The sequence below is a fragment of the Leptinotarsa decemlineata genome, unplaced genomic scaffold, assembly GCF_025532065.1.
Source record: "Leptinotarsa decemlineata unplaced genomic scaffold, Ldec_3_MD MMD2_tig00003736_RagTag_RagTag, whole genome shotgun sequence".
NCBI lineage: Eukaryota > Metazoa > Arthropoda > Insecta > Coleoptera > Chrysomelidae > Leptinotarsa > Leptinotarsa decemlineata.
The window spans coordinates 7,396,881-7,415,442 of record NW_027412593.1 but is presented as its reverse complement, the minus strand read 5'-3'; the positions used below and the strand labels follow the sequence as shown (position 1 = coordinate 7,415,442).

The following is an 18,562-nucleotide window of genomic DNA, read 5'->3' as shown; positions in this document are numbered from 1 at the left end:
CCGATGCCCTGTAATTTAGAATGTGTTGAAATTGCGATTGTACTGTGTGTGAAAAACATATTTTTATTCGTTGTTCTACTTCTTGCCATGTAACCCCCAAATTTGTATGTATAAATAATTTATATTTTATTTTAATCTTTCACATTTTATACATTTATATTTCACATCTTATACTTCATTTTTATATTAATATTTATTTATGACATTGTGTTTGTAACAAGAATTTTATTCTCAAACAATAAACATCAATCAATTAATCAATAAAATCAAGTTCAGTAACCAGTTGGATTGTAAAACTCATTTGCAACTCAATTCATATGTGGTCAGATCAGTACAAAAGAAGTCCTAACAATTGTTTCATGTACGAACGTATCCTGGATTGGCAATTTTGCATTAAAAAATTGCAATATTCGTGATACCCATTTTCTGCGTCGTTGTTGTACATCCTGCAATTTGCATTATTGCAATTGTGAATGGGACACTGGCCATACAGAATAACGAATTACTCGAAAGTTGTAAAATGTCACAAATTACAAACTGTCAGCGAGAAATATAATTTCGAAAAACGTGTATGATTTATTTCGATGCATTTTGTACTGTTTTTCTGGATGGAGGATACAATACAATACAATACTTTATTTTTCCTGAGACTTTTTTACAAGCATGGAAATCGTCATATACACAGTAAAGATTGGAGTTGAAAGATATCAAGTGATAAAATATGGAACATACATACAAAAAATTAAATCAATAGTAGATGTAGGAGACAATTATATAAAACAATTAGAAAAAAAAACATAGTACAAAAAATAGAATATTAACAAGCAAACAATCGTGATGTCAAGCAGCCAGATCAGTTTGAAAATATTCATCAAGTGAATAAAAGCCATTTTCGTAGAGAATATTTTTAACGCTATTTTTGAAATTAATGGAATTTGAAATTTTCTTAATGAATGGTGGAAGTTTATTAAATATTTTTATAGACATAACATGACGTCCGTTTGATACAGATGTTAATTTGTGTACAGGAACTATCAGATTATAATTTTGCCTGAGAGTATAACCAGCAGCTATACGGATAGTATCCCTTTGCTGAAACTCATGGTAATGATTCTTAATGTAAGTGACACAATTTAAAATATATATGGATATCACGGTTAAAATTTGTAAACCAGTAAATAACTGCTTACAAAAATCACCATATTTATTAAAACACATGATTCTTAGTATCTTTTTTTGAGCAATCAACAGATCATTCAATTTGCTGCTGTTACCGTAGCAGACTAAGCAATAATTTAGACTTGAGTAAACATAGGCATAGTAGTAGCTTAATAAAATATTTATGGGGACAGAATTTCTGAGATTCCAAATGAGGAAACAATGATTGGATAATTTTATAGAAATAGGGTCAATATGATCATTCCAGGATAATTGGGAGTCAATGTTCAACCCTAAGAATTTGACTGATTTTTTCTGCACAATAGATTTAGTATTAGCTCTAACTGATATGCTGTAGTCCATTTCTCTAAGCGAGAAAACAATAGTATTAGATTTATTGCTATTCCTTACATATAAATGGTAGAACCCTCTTAGTTGATTTATTGGATAATTCCGCAATCTGAAATAATTAGATATTGTTGAAAAAAAGTGTAGAACATACATTTTGGTGGGGTAGTGTTAGAGTGATAACTGATGAGGTATCAGTTATAATCAGTAATCAATAATCAGTAATCTAATAATCGAATTTGTGTTTTTTAGGAATTGTCTGCATTGAACCATAAAATATCGTTGATTTAGTTAAACCCGATGATCATACAATCATACAAGAGCAGCTTATAGCAAACCACATTTTTTGGCTCCAGAAAAAGTGTATTCTTGACACCAGTGTGAGAAAAAACATCAATTTTCATATTTGCTAAAGAAGTTAAGGGGGTAATAGAAACCAGGAGAATTTTGTCTCTCAAGCAAATCCACTCTGGTTATTCAGAGGAAATTCAATCAATTATATTATTCCATTGTAAACACATTGTTTTGAGTCATTCTCCACAATTTGTTTTTGAAATTACTATAGGCTTTTGCAATCCAAATGCCATTTTCTACATACAGTATAAATATATAATAGAAAAAGGGGCATTTCACTCGAAAATTAAAAAATGCGTTATTCAATTTTTTTGTCTTCTGTACTTGAAAATACTGGTAGTTTCCCAATTCAAACGATATCTCCATTAATAACAAAGTTACTAATTGTGTGCACTTAATCTAGATCAATCTTTACATGATCTAAAGATAATAGTTATTTTGAGTAGGTATGTATAACCTTAATTATGAGTAGAAATTGCTTTCAGTGTATTCCTACATAAATGATGTTTTTTCATTGAATGAGTTTCTGATAGATTCAATATCTTCTGATAATCGCGGAACATAAGATTCCATAAACTGTTCGAGGTGTTAATTTTTCTCTGATACGGATTTGAAAATAGTGATTAATTTTTTGAAGTCCTTCGAGGAATCACAAGTGACAATATTCTTATTATTTGAAATGAGGACACCTATTTGGAGAAGCTGCCACTTCTAAATATACTCACTTCCCTAATCTGGATCTAGAATCCAGTTCAATGGTACCAAGTTCTGGTAGAAATCCACTGTATCTCAAAATGGAGTGCAGTAGATTTGCGAGGAATAACACTCAAAGTCGTCTCCACAATTTGACATTGAATGGTACTAAGGTCTTATCTATGGTGAAAACTTGCGTGTCATTCAGGTTTGAAATCATGAAACAAAAAACTCTGTATTCAGAACTCTGCACCAGACTAGTCTGAAATCCCCCAAGGAATCATGCAGGAGAAATTTATTAGGTTGTTTCAAAAAAAGTTTTGTCTGTCCAAGTATCATGTGTTCTTGTAGCTCCATATATCAATGAATATTCATTCTACTCTGTCGTAGTATATACTGATCGATAGAGAATTTTGTATTCTATACAAATACACTAGTGCTGTTATTTTTTTTTTCAATTTTTAGCTTTTTGCCTCTTGGAAATGATAGTGTTAACGAACGCAATGTTTGACGTTGGTTTGCGAAATTTCGTTCCAGAAATTTTGGCCTCCAAGTTGAGTCCCGAAGTTGTCGACCTACAGTAATCCTAATGGAGACTGACCCATCACTCGGATGACGGAAGGACTAGGCGTCAGTTCTCATACGATTTTTGGTGGTTTAAAGCATATAGGAAGAGTTGAAAAGCTCGAAAAGTGGGTTCTCCACGTCTTGAACGATCGACATAAATTGTCACGTTTCGAGGTATGTTCTTCTTTGCTTTTTTGCAACCAAAACGATCTTTTTTCGGATCGGATCGTCACGTGTAATGGAGAGTGGATCCTCTACGACAACAGAAGACGTTCAGTACAGTGGTTGGACACCGATGACCCAGAAAGGCACATTTCAAAAGCAAAAACCCACAAAAAAAGACCATTGTGATTCATTATAACTTCCTGGAATCAGGCCAAAACATGACAGCAGTCCTATTGTGAGAAAATCAACGAAATGTATCGAAAATTGCGTCAGCAGCAACCGGCACTGGTCAACAGAAGAGATCCGACCCTGCTCCACGAATCAAGTATTTATTCAACATTTTCTGTGTTTTACAACTTCGAAAACAGTTTTTTCAACATTTTATATTCCAACAATTTGACACCTATCTCATTGATATCGTGAGTATTAATAGTTTTATCATTTTTCCAAATTTCAATCCAAATCATCATCGCGTAGCTCCCTGATGATGACAGTAACCATTAGCGAAATATTGGAAATATAATTTCATAAGAGTACACTTGTGCTTTCGGTGTTCTCCCAAATAATTTCAATGCTTTGTTTTAAACCAGTCAGCAAAGAATATCCTAAAACTACTCCCCTGGTGAATACCACGAAGGGCGTTGGATTATACCCGACAGGTGTCAGTGCAGGATTTTTCACTGAAGTTATTCCTGCATATGCTGGTTTTTGGTGTCCATCCGTTAACCTACAGTGTAGGTAATTTAAGACTGGCCTGAGTGAATTGTTCTTTTAGATAATTTGACCTACAGCCAGTCTCCAAGTATGCCCCATCAATTTGTGGAGTTTTTTTCCTTATACGAGGAATTGGAAAAATTCGGATATGCGGTTGGTTACCTCGTTCACAAGCAGATGTTGCGATGACAAACATGTTTATCTTTCGCTGTTGCCTAGTTCGAAGAATGATACTCTGAAAAGAATTCGATTTTCAATTATGGAAAATCATCGACTTCATGTTGATGATAGACATTACCTTGCACTGACGAGTGGCAAAACAGCCTGAAACCGGCCTGCAAGTGTGTTTCAATAATTGAAAATCGATTCCGGCAGTCTTTTCGCCAACAGCATATGCAGGAATAACTTCAGTAAACAATATATCTTTCAAAGAAGAAATGCGCAATTAATATTTGACAACGAACAAACACATCATTCATTTTCTTGTTAACTTCGTGAAAGTACTGCTATTCACCATTTTTCTAGTATAGTTAGTAAAGTATTTTAGTAGTTGGTACGCAAGAACTTTTCCAATTTACACTTCTGAGGGTGATATAAGTCGTAGAAATCTAGCAAGTTTGCGACAAGCTACGTTACTAACCATACTGATGAGACACAGAAGATGACAATAGTCGTATTGGTGTGTCAGACAAATTTGTAAAAATCGGGTAAATGACAATAATGTATCAATATTGTAAGGCGTTAAAATACAGCGGTGAATCAACTGGATTATGTTATGTGTGTGTAAATGTAGAATTGCCACAATTGGTCCAAGCACCTGATAATTACGCTCATTAGTTTGTAGAATGGAAAATGTTTCTAAACACTTCTTGGTCAATATTCAAAAATATAACGAATGTTGTAGTTTGACAACATTTGAATTTGTTTTTGTTTTAGAAATAATGAAACAAATTATAAAACAATTACAGGTACAATGTATATGTATTTTTTCGTAGAGAATGTATTTGCTTATATTGGTTTTCTACAAATTTTTACTTATAGAACTTTCAAACATTATACAATTTTGAGGCGGTGAGAAGTTCGCCGGGTTATCCTGCGTTAGCCTGTGTATCACCAGTCGAGCTTCTCTTTGTATGTAGATGTGCATTGGTAAGACCTCAAGTGCTGCAGTTGGGGTTGTTCTCATGGCTCCCGCGACACTTAGGCACGCCAGCCTTTGTATGCCGCCTAATAGCCTAGCCGTACCCGATTGCCTTGTTCTTGTCCACCAAGTCACTACACCGTATGTTATCATGGGTCTCTTGAAATTTCAACAGCTTTCGATGTATGCCTAAATCGGAATTACTCAGAGTTCAATAACAAATTTTATAAACAGTATTCAGGTTTACCAATGGACTCACCCCTTAGTCCACTTTTAGCAGACATATTCACGAACAGCTTAGAAACCACTACAATCAATTCCGACCTGGGTAAAAAACATTTTTGTACAGGTGTGTAGACGACATCCTCGCCTGTATTACGCAGATGTATTACACGACAGCTGAACCAATTTATGACATTTATGAAGAATCTTCATAGGAACATACAGTTTACACTCGAAACAGAAGTATTGGAACAGAATAATTACTTAGACATCACAGATAATCTATTCTTTTTATTTTATTGATTTTTTCATGGATTTCAAATCACTTTATATCATATTAGACAATGGAAGTCCGAACCAAAGAAAGTCACCATAAAACATTGTCAACCACCTTCAAACAAACATATAATCATGATAAATGTGAGTTCGATGTATTCAGAAAACTGAGTTCTACAGAAGTATCAATCCTAAGTGATACATTCCATCCCGACAGTCATAAATTAGCAGACAAATTCATTTTACACAGAGCATTCTCATTACCTTTGTCTGTTAACGATCTAGATAGGGAAATTGAAAAATTATACAGATACAGAGACAAGTGGGGGATTTTTCAGAAAAAAAAAATGTGGTATTGACATTCAGGCCACATGCCACGTTATCTAATTTCCTTTCAAATGCCAATCACAAAGTGGACAAGATGGAGAAATCTGGAGTTTATGAGCTAAAGTGTCCGGAGTGTAATAGTGTTTATGCGGGGCAGTGTGGCCGAAATTTCTCAAAACGGTATGATGGATATGAAAGGTCTTTCAAACTAGGAATGCAACCACAAGTTCCCGAATCTAAACGATCGATACGAAAAGGGTTGGCAACTCAATTATTTGTAATCTTTAGGAATTCATAAACATAAGCGTTGCAGATGTAACCTTGTAAATGACCAAATCAACCTGGTTTATAGTCCGGTCATTATACAATATTGAATTAACGAAAATTGCGACAGAGCTAAATTTGATGAAGACCTTTATTTTACTATAAAAATAAAGTCCCAATCTGTCCCATGAGCGCTTCAAAAGTTATTCGGGGTCAAAAGTAAAAATTTCAGGTTTTTGAGTTTTTCTGAAAAACCGTAAGTTTTATCAAAAAAATACATTAGACCTAAGTTGTAAATCTCAAAATTCTCTACAAAAATGGTCCTGATATATCGCAATTTTAAAAGTCACGTTCTATGTAATATGCACACATTAGCCACGTATATACACATTCAGGTACATAAGCAAGTAAAAATGCCTGTTTGTGTCTCTTATATGTATATACTATATAGTATATTCAGAAACAGTTATAGAAAAATTTAATGCAACAAACAAATTGTAGTGGGTGAAAATATTGATTTGTTGGTTCTACTTACCGCAAGGACTCCAATTGATAAAATTATTTACTTTCTGAAACCTGGAAAGGCTCAACAGCGAAGAGAAATTCTTCAGCCTATCAGTTTATCAGCCTATCCAAAATGCCAAAACTATATTTCATTTTTAAATGCGATAACCGGTTGTGATACTATGTCGGCAATGTACAGAAAGGGCAAAAATTCAGTTTTTAAATTATTTGAAAAAAAAAAGTGATTACGGACATTGAATCTCCACCTCAGACAATTATTACGAAAGGAATTCGATTTCTTCTTGCTATTCATGGAGCTCCAAAAAAAGTAAATTGCATTGATACAAATATTTAACCTTTGTCAAAAATACCCGAAACAAGAAGCAAGTACAACTATCTAGTCTTCCTCCAACATCGGCCTCTGCTATTCAACACTTGTATCGGGTATATTATCAAGTTCAGACAGGGCAAGGAAATTAACTTAATCCTGAAGACTGGGGTTGCTCTTCCTGCTCCTGAAAAACTCCTTAACACAATTTTTGCAATTGCAAGAAAGGTTGTAGTGCCAAATGCGGCTGTTCACCTGCGTGTACCAATTGCCAAGATCACTCTTGTTCAAATCTTGAGTTGAGTACAACAGAGGATGATTCATGTGATGCTGATGAAGAGACAACTGATACATCATCATTTGAACAATTTATGAACATCCGGCAAAAAGAGGAAGAGGAAGAGGAAGAAGACAAAGAAGAATTCACAAAAGACATGATTGTTGAAGTTAACTATGACGAGTATGAATCAGATTGAAGTATCAAAAGAAATCAAACTGACAATTACACTGCATAAACATTATCAACCCGAATAATCTTCATGCAGTTAAATAAGTATTGTGACTAAAAAAGTATGTAATAACGATTCGTGGAATAGGCCTACTGGGGAAACCACGTTAGCAGTCAACGCACCGAGTACACTACCTCACAGGTGGTGTGGAAACGTGTGTATATTATATAGAAAGTGACTTTTACAATTGCGATATCTCAGGAAATCTACAACTTTGGTCTGAGGTATTTTTTTAATAAAACTTACGGTTTTCGAGAAAAACTTCCCTTAAATTTTGACCTTTGACCTTTGACGAATAACTTTTGAAGCGCTCATAGGACAGATTAGGACTTTCAAATTTTAATTTTTTATGGTAAAATAAAGGTCTTCACCAAATTTAGCTCTGTCGCAATTTTCGTTATTTCATTACTGTTTTCAGGACTAAATTGACCGGACTATTCCTCGCCGGTTTTCAGAGTAGCCTACCCATTTTGTCCCAGGTGAACAAAATTCAGGTAATTGTATAGGAATGCATATAAGGGTGTAAATTGTTAATTATTTCAGTTTTTTGTATTCGTTTGAAAATGCCCTTCTAGGCATGCAGTAACGTCAATTAAAAATACAAGTATTATAAAAACCTAGTAAGTTTTGATTCTCATTTTTCATGATTTCAAGGAAGAACTAAAAGATAACGGCCCAGACATTACTGCTGCTCCGATAAATCTCCGCTTATCTTAAAATTCATGCTCGGTGGCATTCTTCAATCTCTGCCTGTGGGAAATGATAATATGAAAAACGTTTCTGCATAACCTCACCTATTTCTATGGAAGATTTCGGTGGTTCGGCATTTCTGCGACGAACATCGAGATCGCCATCTGCGTCCACTGTCACGCCGTATTCAGGAAGTATAAAATTGAATTTGGATACGACATCTGCAAATGAAAATAAGTTATTCTGTAGCTTTTTTCCATTCACCATACGTATATTGGTTCTTTTAAAATTATTTGAGATGAATTATGGTACTTTTTTCCAAAAAACTGCTGAGAAACAGTTTTGATGATTTGATTGTTTCTTCACCAAGTAGCAAATCTTTTGCATGTTTGGGTCTCCTTTCAGCAGAAATGATGAAAAGATTACAAATAATGCCGTTCTATTTGCACACTGCATAATGAACAAAGCTAAATCAATAGAGAATATGCTGAAGTGTAATAAGAGGCAAATAGAAAAGTTCACCCCTAAAAATTACTGCATAATATAAACCACTGAAGAGTGGTTTATATTATGCAGTAATTGACAAAGAAAACTTAACTTAAGTATCTAAGTTTAAGCATATTGATAACTAACAAATAATTGAAATGAATCACAGTAAAACAAAAACACTAATGAGATTTATTTAATTGTGATTTTCCACCGACAATACTTTGTAGTTGTGGATCAATTTTACTTGTACCAATTATCAAAAGAGACTAAAGATGCTCATCGGTTAATTGAGATCTGTAAACATTCTTTGTGTGCTTCATCTTGGAAAACGTTTTCTCACACAAGTAAGTAGTACAAAAAACAGAAAACAACCCACGAGCAAATTATTAAATTGTTCCAGTGGAAGACTCTTATAAAATTCCAACAGAATTTTGATATTTGTTCTTAAGCATATCACTGCACTGTAAATCAATAACTTCCATTTGGACTTCCGGAGCCAGGGTTCCAATGTCAGAATCAAATGGATTTTGAAGAAGCTTAATTTCATTCGCAATGACATCAAAATCTGAAAAACGAGTATCAAAATTTATCTTCAAAGCACTCAAAGTTTCGATTGCAAAATTGACGGGAAATTCAGTCTCTGTAGTGTAGCTGAATAATTCACGTTTCAAAATGTGTGAAACATTTTTTACGTAATTTCGATTGAAATAGTATTATTTTCTGCCTGAAGGATTTTATATTGGTGTATAAATCAGGGAGAAGCTGATTTTTTCCTTGCAATCTCAAATTAAGTTCGTTCATATGATTTGTCAAATCGACATAGAAAGCTAACATCCACATCCATTCACTATTTTCTAAATCGGCAAAAGGACACTGCTTCTCATTTAAAAAAATTTCGATCTCTGCTCGAAGTTCAAAAAAGCGCTTAAGGACTATTTCGCAACTAAGCCAGCATACGGCAGTATGATATGGTAAATCATTTTCTACAATCAGTTGAATAAACTCGCGGAATTGTCGGTGATTCAGCCCAGTGGATCTGATGAAGTTAACAACTGATATGACTGGTTTTAGAACTTCAGACATATCCAAACATTTTCCGCACAAGGACTGTTGATGAATGATTCAATGTAAGACTAATGGTTTTGAACCACCATCATTTTCTACAGCCTTTGCCACAAGTGCAACCACTCCTTTATATTTACCATACATATTTTTGTCTCCATCAGTTGTTATAGATTCCAAATTTCTCCATCGAAGGTTCTTTGTATTAATGGCATTTTCAACTACCTTAAAAATATCTGCCCCAGTTGTCGTGCCGTGAATACTATCAATATCAAGAAGTTCTTCATACACTTCATAGATTTTATCTACTCCGCGAATAGAAATCAACACCTGAGCAATATCTGACACATCCGTTGACTCATCCAATGCTAGGGAAAACCACTCATGATGCCCATTTTTGTCAGACAGTTGAGATGATATATTTTCTGCGATGTCTTGCACCCTCCGAGCCACGGTGTTTGCTGACAAACTGACACTTTTAAATAAATTTCACACTTTTAAACATATTTCTTCGGCTACTGCAATCAAGCATTCTTTTATCATTTCTCCATCGGTGAATGGTTTGCCACGTTTTCCGATTTCAAGAGCCACAATAAAGCTGGCGCGACTTGCAGACTCTTGTTCAGTATTCGCTTTGGTAAACAAAGATTGCTGCGATTTGAGTTAGCGTTTCAAAGCTTCAAATTTTCCCTTTCCACAAACTTCCTGTATACTTGGAGTAACTTTGAAGATGTTTCGATTCATAGTGTCGTTTAATGTTATAGTCTTTGAGAACAGCTATGGTTTCATTACAAATTAAACATAGCGCCTTATTACTGGACTCAATCACAAAATACTGGAAGTTCCATTTTTCTTGGAACGTTCTGCATTCACTGTCGATTTTTCGCTTCTTTTCCATACTAACAAATCACACATAAAAACAATAAGTCAAATCAAAATACTTTTATTGACGGGTGTTACTTTATTTCACAATAGACAGTTTCGCTTCCTTCGCCTTTCCTACGCAGACTAACTCGCAGTTGCGCCGCTAGCCTTTTTATATGGAATTATCACTGCCATCTCGAGGTGATCGGAATACACTAGCTAGAACCAGAACTTTCTCGAACCAACGCGGTAATTCCAAATATTCAATTACGACTAATGCCACCTAGCGGGTGGCAAGCCCATACGTCAACCACCGAGACGACTTCCCTTCACAAAGCAAAACCAAGCTGCATCCATTGTGAAGGACATGTTGGGAGAAGGTGTAATCGAGGAATCAAACAGCCCCTGGTCGTCACCTGTTGTGTTACTGACTAAGAAGGATGGATCGACGAGATTTTGCATAGACTACAGAAGGCTTAATGATGTCACCAGAAAGGATAGTTACCCTGTCCCTAGAATAGATGACAACGTGAATATCATGGCAAACGAAGATGGTACTCAACATTGGATCTCAAAAGCGGATATTGGCAGGTGTCCTTCGCCCCGAAGATAAAGACAAGACTGCCTTTTGCACCGGCAATGGATTATACCGGTTTAATTGAGTGCTGTTCGTCGTTTAATTGAATGCCGAATGTCTTGATGACATTATAGTCACCGAAAAAAGTTTTGACGAATATCTGTCAAACTTGAGGAGTATTTTTACGAAGCTACGGAATGCTCATTTGCAGACCAATCCCAAGAAGTGCTGCCTCTTTCAGGAAAAAGTTAATTTCTAGGGACGCGTTGTGTCTTCAAAAGAAGTTGAAACGGATCCAGAGAAAATAAATCAAGGCAGTGCAAGAATGGCCAATACCGGAGAGCAAGCACGACATAAGTAGTTTCCTAGGACTCTGTAGCTATTACCGGCGTTTCGTGAAGGACTTTGGAAAAATTGCCAAACCGCTGCATAGCTTAACTGAAAAGAGAACACCCTTTGGTTGGTCCCCAGATTGACAGCAAGCATTTGCTACCCTGAAGAGACAGTTGACCAGCGCACCGATCCTGGCATACCCAAAGGAAAGGGGCTTGTTTATAGTGGACACGGATGCATTCCAACATGGAATAGGAACGGAATAGGAACTATTTTAGTAAGTCCCTGGGAACGTCCGAAAGAAATTACTGAGTTACTAGAAAAGAATTATTCGCAGTGGTCAAAGCGGTGGATCACTACCATTGCTTTTTATATGGCAGTGAATTCTTGATAAGGTCCGATCACTCAAAATGTCGATGGCTCTTCAACTTCAAATCCCCAGAAGGGCAATAGCCAGTTGGATCGAATAGTTACAAACTTACGATTTTGAAAATCAACATCGGAAAGAAAAGAGTCACGGAAACGCAGATAGCCTCTCAAGAAGACCATGCCTGACATCCGGATGCAAATTTTGCTAACGTCAGGAGGTCAAGGATACCCAGCTACCAGAAGAAGAACTTCCCACCAGACGTGAAAAGGTAGCGTGCAGATACTCCTTTATGGACAGCTCTGATAGGAAGATAAGCTCCTTCCACTACCTCCCTCCGCTTCGGGTGGGTAGCAACCTGTAAGGGTCCCTTTTACAGGGATACGGACAGACAACAATTTGAGGAATCACCTGACCATGGTATACACCCTCTGTGGGTGACACTACCTTCGTGACGAAGCAAGATATCATTGTAGCGGAGAAGTGGATCCGGTCCTAAAAACTGTACGAGAATGGATTGACATAGAAGTGAGGCCGGAATGGCAAAAGATCTCCAAGAGCGGCCAGCAGAAAAAGGGTTACTGGCTCCAATGGGACTCCATGAGCATTCGAGATGACCTACTCACTCGGAAATGGGAAAGCCCGAATAGAAGAACCCACAAATTCCAGATGATCCTTCCTAAGACGTGTGTCCCGAATATACTTGAAAAGCTCCATGATGATCACACTAGAGGGCATTTCGAAGTGAATAGAACTCAATTGCCATTGAGACGTATAAGAGTGGTGTAAATGCTGTTGAAGCAGTACCTTAGTGGGAGCCCTTTCGAGGAAGTCGCAGTTGAGATTCTGTAACCACCCCCTGTGACCAAACGCGGTAACAAGTATCTTATTTTTGTGATGGGTTACTTTTCCAAATGGCCTGAAGTAGTAGCCAAGAGGCTAAAATGGTGGCAGAAGCCCTATTGCAGAACGTAATTACCAGAAACGGAGTACCCCAGGAACTACACGCGGATCAGGGTCACAACTTCGAATCGGATTCATGGAAGGAAATGATGACTCTGTTGGGAAATGAATAAGACAAGAACAACTGCTCTCAACCCAGAGTGCGATGGAATGGTCGAGAGACATAATCGCATCATCAATAACAACCTTTCGATGTTTGTCCCCAAAAATCAAAGAGATTGGGATAAATTGGTTTCTCTTTTTCTGTTGGCATAAAGGAGCTCCAAACATGACGCATCAGGTTACACACAATCCATTTTATGTGTCACCTCACAAACCACAAGAGGAGACTAAATCATCTGTCGGTAACAAATAAGACAGATGGGTATCCGCGGCTAAGCTAAACAGTGGAGACGGGAGTGGGTTAAACAACTTAGCAAATTTCAAATAGATCTTAATGGGCGCCAGGTAAATTTAATCCTCCAGATACCCAAAGTAACTCACAATATCAATAACTTACCAATTAATATTGGAAATAAAAGATAAAGATCCCCAATATGATTTATTCAGTAATCCTAACTTACATGGATTAACCAACAACGCTTCTAAGACAACAATGCAATATTCACACTACTACGCGATGTTCAAATGTCAATACAAGAGTGCGGTGTATATACCACGAATTCAATCAGCCATAAATTACGGTAGTAACGACGCTCAAAAAAACTACAATACGTCGAGTAAAACTACCACGAAAATTGAGTAGGTGAAATCGTAAATACTAGTATCGGATGGTAAGACAAACTCGTTTGCGTCGCGTGAGCTCAGGCGTAGGCGCATCGGTGTCAATCAGCAATCGTGAAAGGAAGAATATACCTCAATTTCCGTTTCACAAATATCTATATCAATCAGGTATCAATAAACAACTCTTAATCAATAAACGATAAACAACACTATATCAACAGGTATCAATAAACATAAGGGCAAACAATTATTTAAATATCTCAGTATTGCACAAATTTTCAAATAAATCAATTATAACTTGCGTGCTCCTTTTGGGCCACCCGGTATATGGTGTTAGGCTACCCTGTAGTATGGCGGAAGTGGATCACCCTGTAGTACTGCTGAGATGGATCACCCTGTAGTACGGCGGAGATGGATCACCCTGTAGCACCACCAAGATAGATCACCCTGTAGGGCACGACAAGCTGGACCAGTAATGGATCACCAAATAAGATCCAGAAAGAAAATAGGGGAAAAAAAAGACAGGAAAAGAAAAAGGAAACAGGAACGAAGACAAAAAAAACAGGAAAAGAAAAGCAGGAAGAAAAACCCTACGGAAGAAAATTCTCAATCAGAATCAGATGAAACAAGGTGAGATTCAACCCCCATTCAATAGGACTATTTGACTAATCAATACCTCTGGTATATTTTCATCAAGCAAAGTAGCAAGATAACAAGAGTATATTTTTGGGTGCCCTGTATAACCATATGATCCGTAAAAATCAAGAAAATTGAATGAGTGTTGAAACCTCTCTTCAATACTAATATTCATTTGAGATATAACGATGGAATCAGAAATTACTAAACTCATCAAAAACACATTTAATGGTAAAATTCTTACCCTGGCCAAGGGGTTTTCTATACGTTTCTTCGTGTGCGGTGCTCTGCACGGAAGTCCTACTGGGACTTGATGAGTGACTGAGGGCCTTCTGTTTCTTATGAATCTAGAGACGAGAAACGAAGGTTGTAGAATTGAAGAAGTGATATCATAGCTAAGATCACATGAGAGATGCGACAGTGATTCAGACATACCTAATTTCGGAAATCCTCCCACCTGGCACGAGTTCGGTAACCACCACAAATCCTCAAAAGAGCTTAAGTTTCAGACTGCAAATATCCACACCAAAATGACCAATCAGTCTTCCACTATACAATCCTGACTTGTAGAAATAATCCCCGTGAAGGATGGCACAAATACAACCAAATATATCCTACAATCAGTCTGATGGTACCCTTTGAACTCCGAACCAAGCTCACCGAAGGTTAACTTCCAAATACTAAGCGACTGCCACATCTGACAGCTAACCAGTTGTTGCCACAGTGCATCCAATCTACACTACAAGCACCAAGGGGGCGCTGTGCACAACATCATAAATCTAACAATTCCTCCACAGCCACTTGATACATCATCAACAAGTCCATGACCCATCAAAACTCCTTCTCAAAGCAATGCAACCCTAAAACAACCCTTGACAACTTGAGTAACCGATAAATCCTCCACCCGTGAACAACTGTAGAACTAGTTCGGTGTAAGTCGACGGAACGATACTACGAAAGTTCGGCAGATGTCAACCAACAGCTGTCTCTTAACCTTGTTTACGAATATTTACAAAATATATTGTTCCAACCTATTTTCAACTATTTACCAATCCTTATTCATGCGATGGAATAGAAACATATAAGGTAAGTCGCCATAACCTTCCCTTTCAGTACAAATATTAGAGCATTCATATTATGCAGAATATTTACCGAAAATATCAAATAGTATTCAGAAACCAGAGCTAACTAATATTGTTTTTCAGGCGATATGGCTCTAATATGTCAGTAATCCTTCTGGAAGTAATGAATAACGATCTATGCAAGAAATATTCTTGGAAAGATATAGGGAATAAGGCAGACAACGGCAAAAAAAATGATAGGTGAAGAAAACTGAGAAACAAACAATAACAACTATTTCAACCTAGCGAGGAATTTCGGATCTCCAACGTCGATTGGCAATAGGAGAATGCGTAAGTACTGGTCAAAGCAGTTAGTCAGGGAGCATACATTTATTCTTATACATTTCAGGTATGGTTTTCTATGGAACGGAAGATTCCCATTACTATGATGTTAAATGAATAAAATCTACTTGTAACTTAATTACATTGTTAATATCCTTTGAATAAAGATCTTAAAAGGTAAGGTAGTGTTTTGAAAGGTCACATAAGAGCAGTTTGATCTAGTGCTAAATTGAAACGTAACAACTCCCCCCTTTCTCGAAGAAATTTACCCCGTAAATTTCACTCAATTCTCAAGAACTCAGTCTTCTGAAGATGAAGGTTTTAAATCCTTCACATGCCAGGAACCCTTCGAATTACCATCAGAGTCCCTCAATTCATAAGTCCAAGGCGACAGCCGTTTCTTGATGTAGAACGGGCCTACGTACTTCGGGGCCAACTTCTTACTAAAGTATCTCGATGCATCTGATAAGACGTAGTTACGTTTCCATACCGGCTGATTCGGCACATACTCTTCATGACGACGCCTGAGATTGTATTTATCACAACTTTTCTTAGTGGCAACTTCTAACCGTTTCCGAACATCATGGAACATTTTACGAAAAGCTTCATTCTTCGTAGTATCACCAGTCTGAGAACCATTCTCCTCTTCGGGAGGAATACCCTGTATATATTCATCTCCAGACAAAACCATGTTCCTACCAAAATTTATGAAATACGGGGTCAACTTAGTGACTTCGTGTCTAGAAGTGCGGATAGCACAAGCAATCTCATTAAGTTTCTCATCCCAGCATCGATGGTTGTCAGAGACATACATTGCCAACATTGTCTTCAGGATGCGATTAATTCTTTCCGTTGGATTCGCTCTCGGATTGTAGGGAGCACTGAACTTAATTCGAGAGTTATAGCGATCAGCAAACTCAAGAAACTTCTTATTACGGTACTGAGGACCATTATCACAAATTAAAACTCTTGGTACACCAAACATAAGGAAAACATTACTTTCAATTTTGGCAATTATAGCCTCAGTAGTAGCTCGCCTCAGAGGAAATATAAGAGGAAACTTACTGAGATAGTCGGTTACGACTAAAATAAAACTATTTCCTTTCTTAGATCTCGGGAGCGGATCAACAAGATCTGTGGAGATGATTTCCCACGGACGGTCAGCCTTAGTGTGTGATACCATCTTATCAACAGGTCGATCCTGAGATACTTTATGACGTGCACAAACCTCACAATGACGAACAAATTTGGCAATGTCACTTCGCATCTTAGGCCAATAAAAGCGATCTGCAACTCTAGCAAAAGTTTTGAACACACCCGTATGCCCACTAGTGGCAGGTTCGTGAGCAGCAACAATAATGTTGTACCGATCGGACTTAGGCACGACTAATCTCCAGTAGTCAGATTTTGACGACAAATCAGGATAATCAGACCTAACATACTTCCATAATTTACCGTCAGAATATCTCCAATTGGCAAACTTCAAAGGGTTCTTTTGAATTCTGTCTCTCATGGACCTATACCACTTGTCATCGTCAATCCCTCCCAATGTCGGCTGATCATCATCGCTGACTGCGACAAATTCTACCATAGGTACTGACCGAGAAAGCGTATCCGGCACTACGTTATCCTTTCCTTTTCGATGTACAATCTTGAAATCATATTGTTGGAGCCTCACTGCCCACCGCGCAAGTCTACCGCTCAAATCCTTTAGGCTATGAAGCCATAGAAGACTGTGATGGTCTGTCACTACCGTGAAAGACACTCCTTCAATATACGGTCTAAGTTTCTCCACAGCCCATAGAACTGCAAGACATTCCCGCTCGGTGGTCGAGTAATTTCTCTCTTGCTTTGTAAGAGACCTACTCAGGTAGGAAATCACCTTATCGCCTTCGGGGTAAGGTTGCGATAGGACTGCACCGATTCCGAATCCAGACGAGTCAGTCTGCACCACAAAGGGTTTCGAATAATCCGGACAACATAAAATTGGCGCTGCCACTAAACACTCTTTGATACTTCGAAAGGATCTAGCACACTCGTCTGTCCATGTGAACTTCGAGCTCTTCCTCAGTAAAGCTGTGATGGGAGCGACGATGGAAGAAAAATCTGGAATGAATCGGCGGTACCAAGAGAAGGTGCCAACAATTCTTCGGACTTCCGTAACATTAGTCGGGGGCGGTATTTCCAACATGGCCTTTACCTTATCGGGGTCAACATGCAATCCGTTACGATCCACCACGTAGCCAAGATATTTCATTTCAGGACGGCAAAATTGACATTTATCAATGCTAACTGTAATATTTGCCTCCCTGAGTCTGCGGAATACCTCATCCAACGTTGACAGATGTTGTTCGAATGTCTGACTTACAATTACCACATCATCTAAGTAGACAAATACATGTGGTTCAAGGTCATGACCTAGTACTTCATCTATCAATCTTTGCCAACGGGCTGGAGCGTTATGGAGCCCAAAAGGCATGCGCCGAAACTGGAACAAACCACGATTGGGGACAGTAAAAGCCGTATATTTTTTTGATGATTCTGCCATTGGGACTTGCCAGTAAGCAGATTTTACATCTAAACTGGACAAATGCTGAGCATTACGAAGTTTATCTAAAGTATCCGAAACATGGGGAAGGGGGTAACTATCTCGTATGGTCACAGAATTCAATTTACGATAGTCCACGCAGAATCTGAACTTGCCATCCTTCTTTTTTACCAAGAGAATGGGCGAAGACCAGGGGCTATTGGAAGGTTCCACAATTCCCAGCTTCAGCATCTCCTCAAGTTCTGCGTCAATTTGTTGCTGTACAATAGGATTGACCCTATAGTAGCGTTGTTTGATCGGAGGACTATCTGTTTCAATAACATGTTCAGTTCTATTG

General features: G+C 37.5%; 1 protein-coding gene across 1 annotated transcript in view; it reads right to left on the bottom strand.

Annotated features, from left to right (window-relative positions):
• The window catches only part of LOC141483611 (methyltransferase-like protein 22), a 137,496-nt gene that overhangs the window by 102,203 nt on the left and 16,731 nt on the right, over positions 1–18,562 (bottom strand). Inside the window, exon 3 of the mRNA XM_074178378.1 lies at positions 8,365–8,481. Coding sequence (XP_074034479.1) covers positions 8,365–8,481 — 117 coding nt within the window. The remainder of the gene's footprint in view (positions 1–8,364; positions 8,482–18,562) is intronic.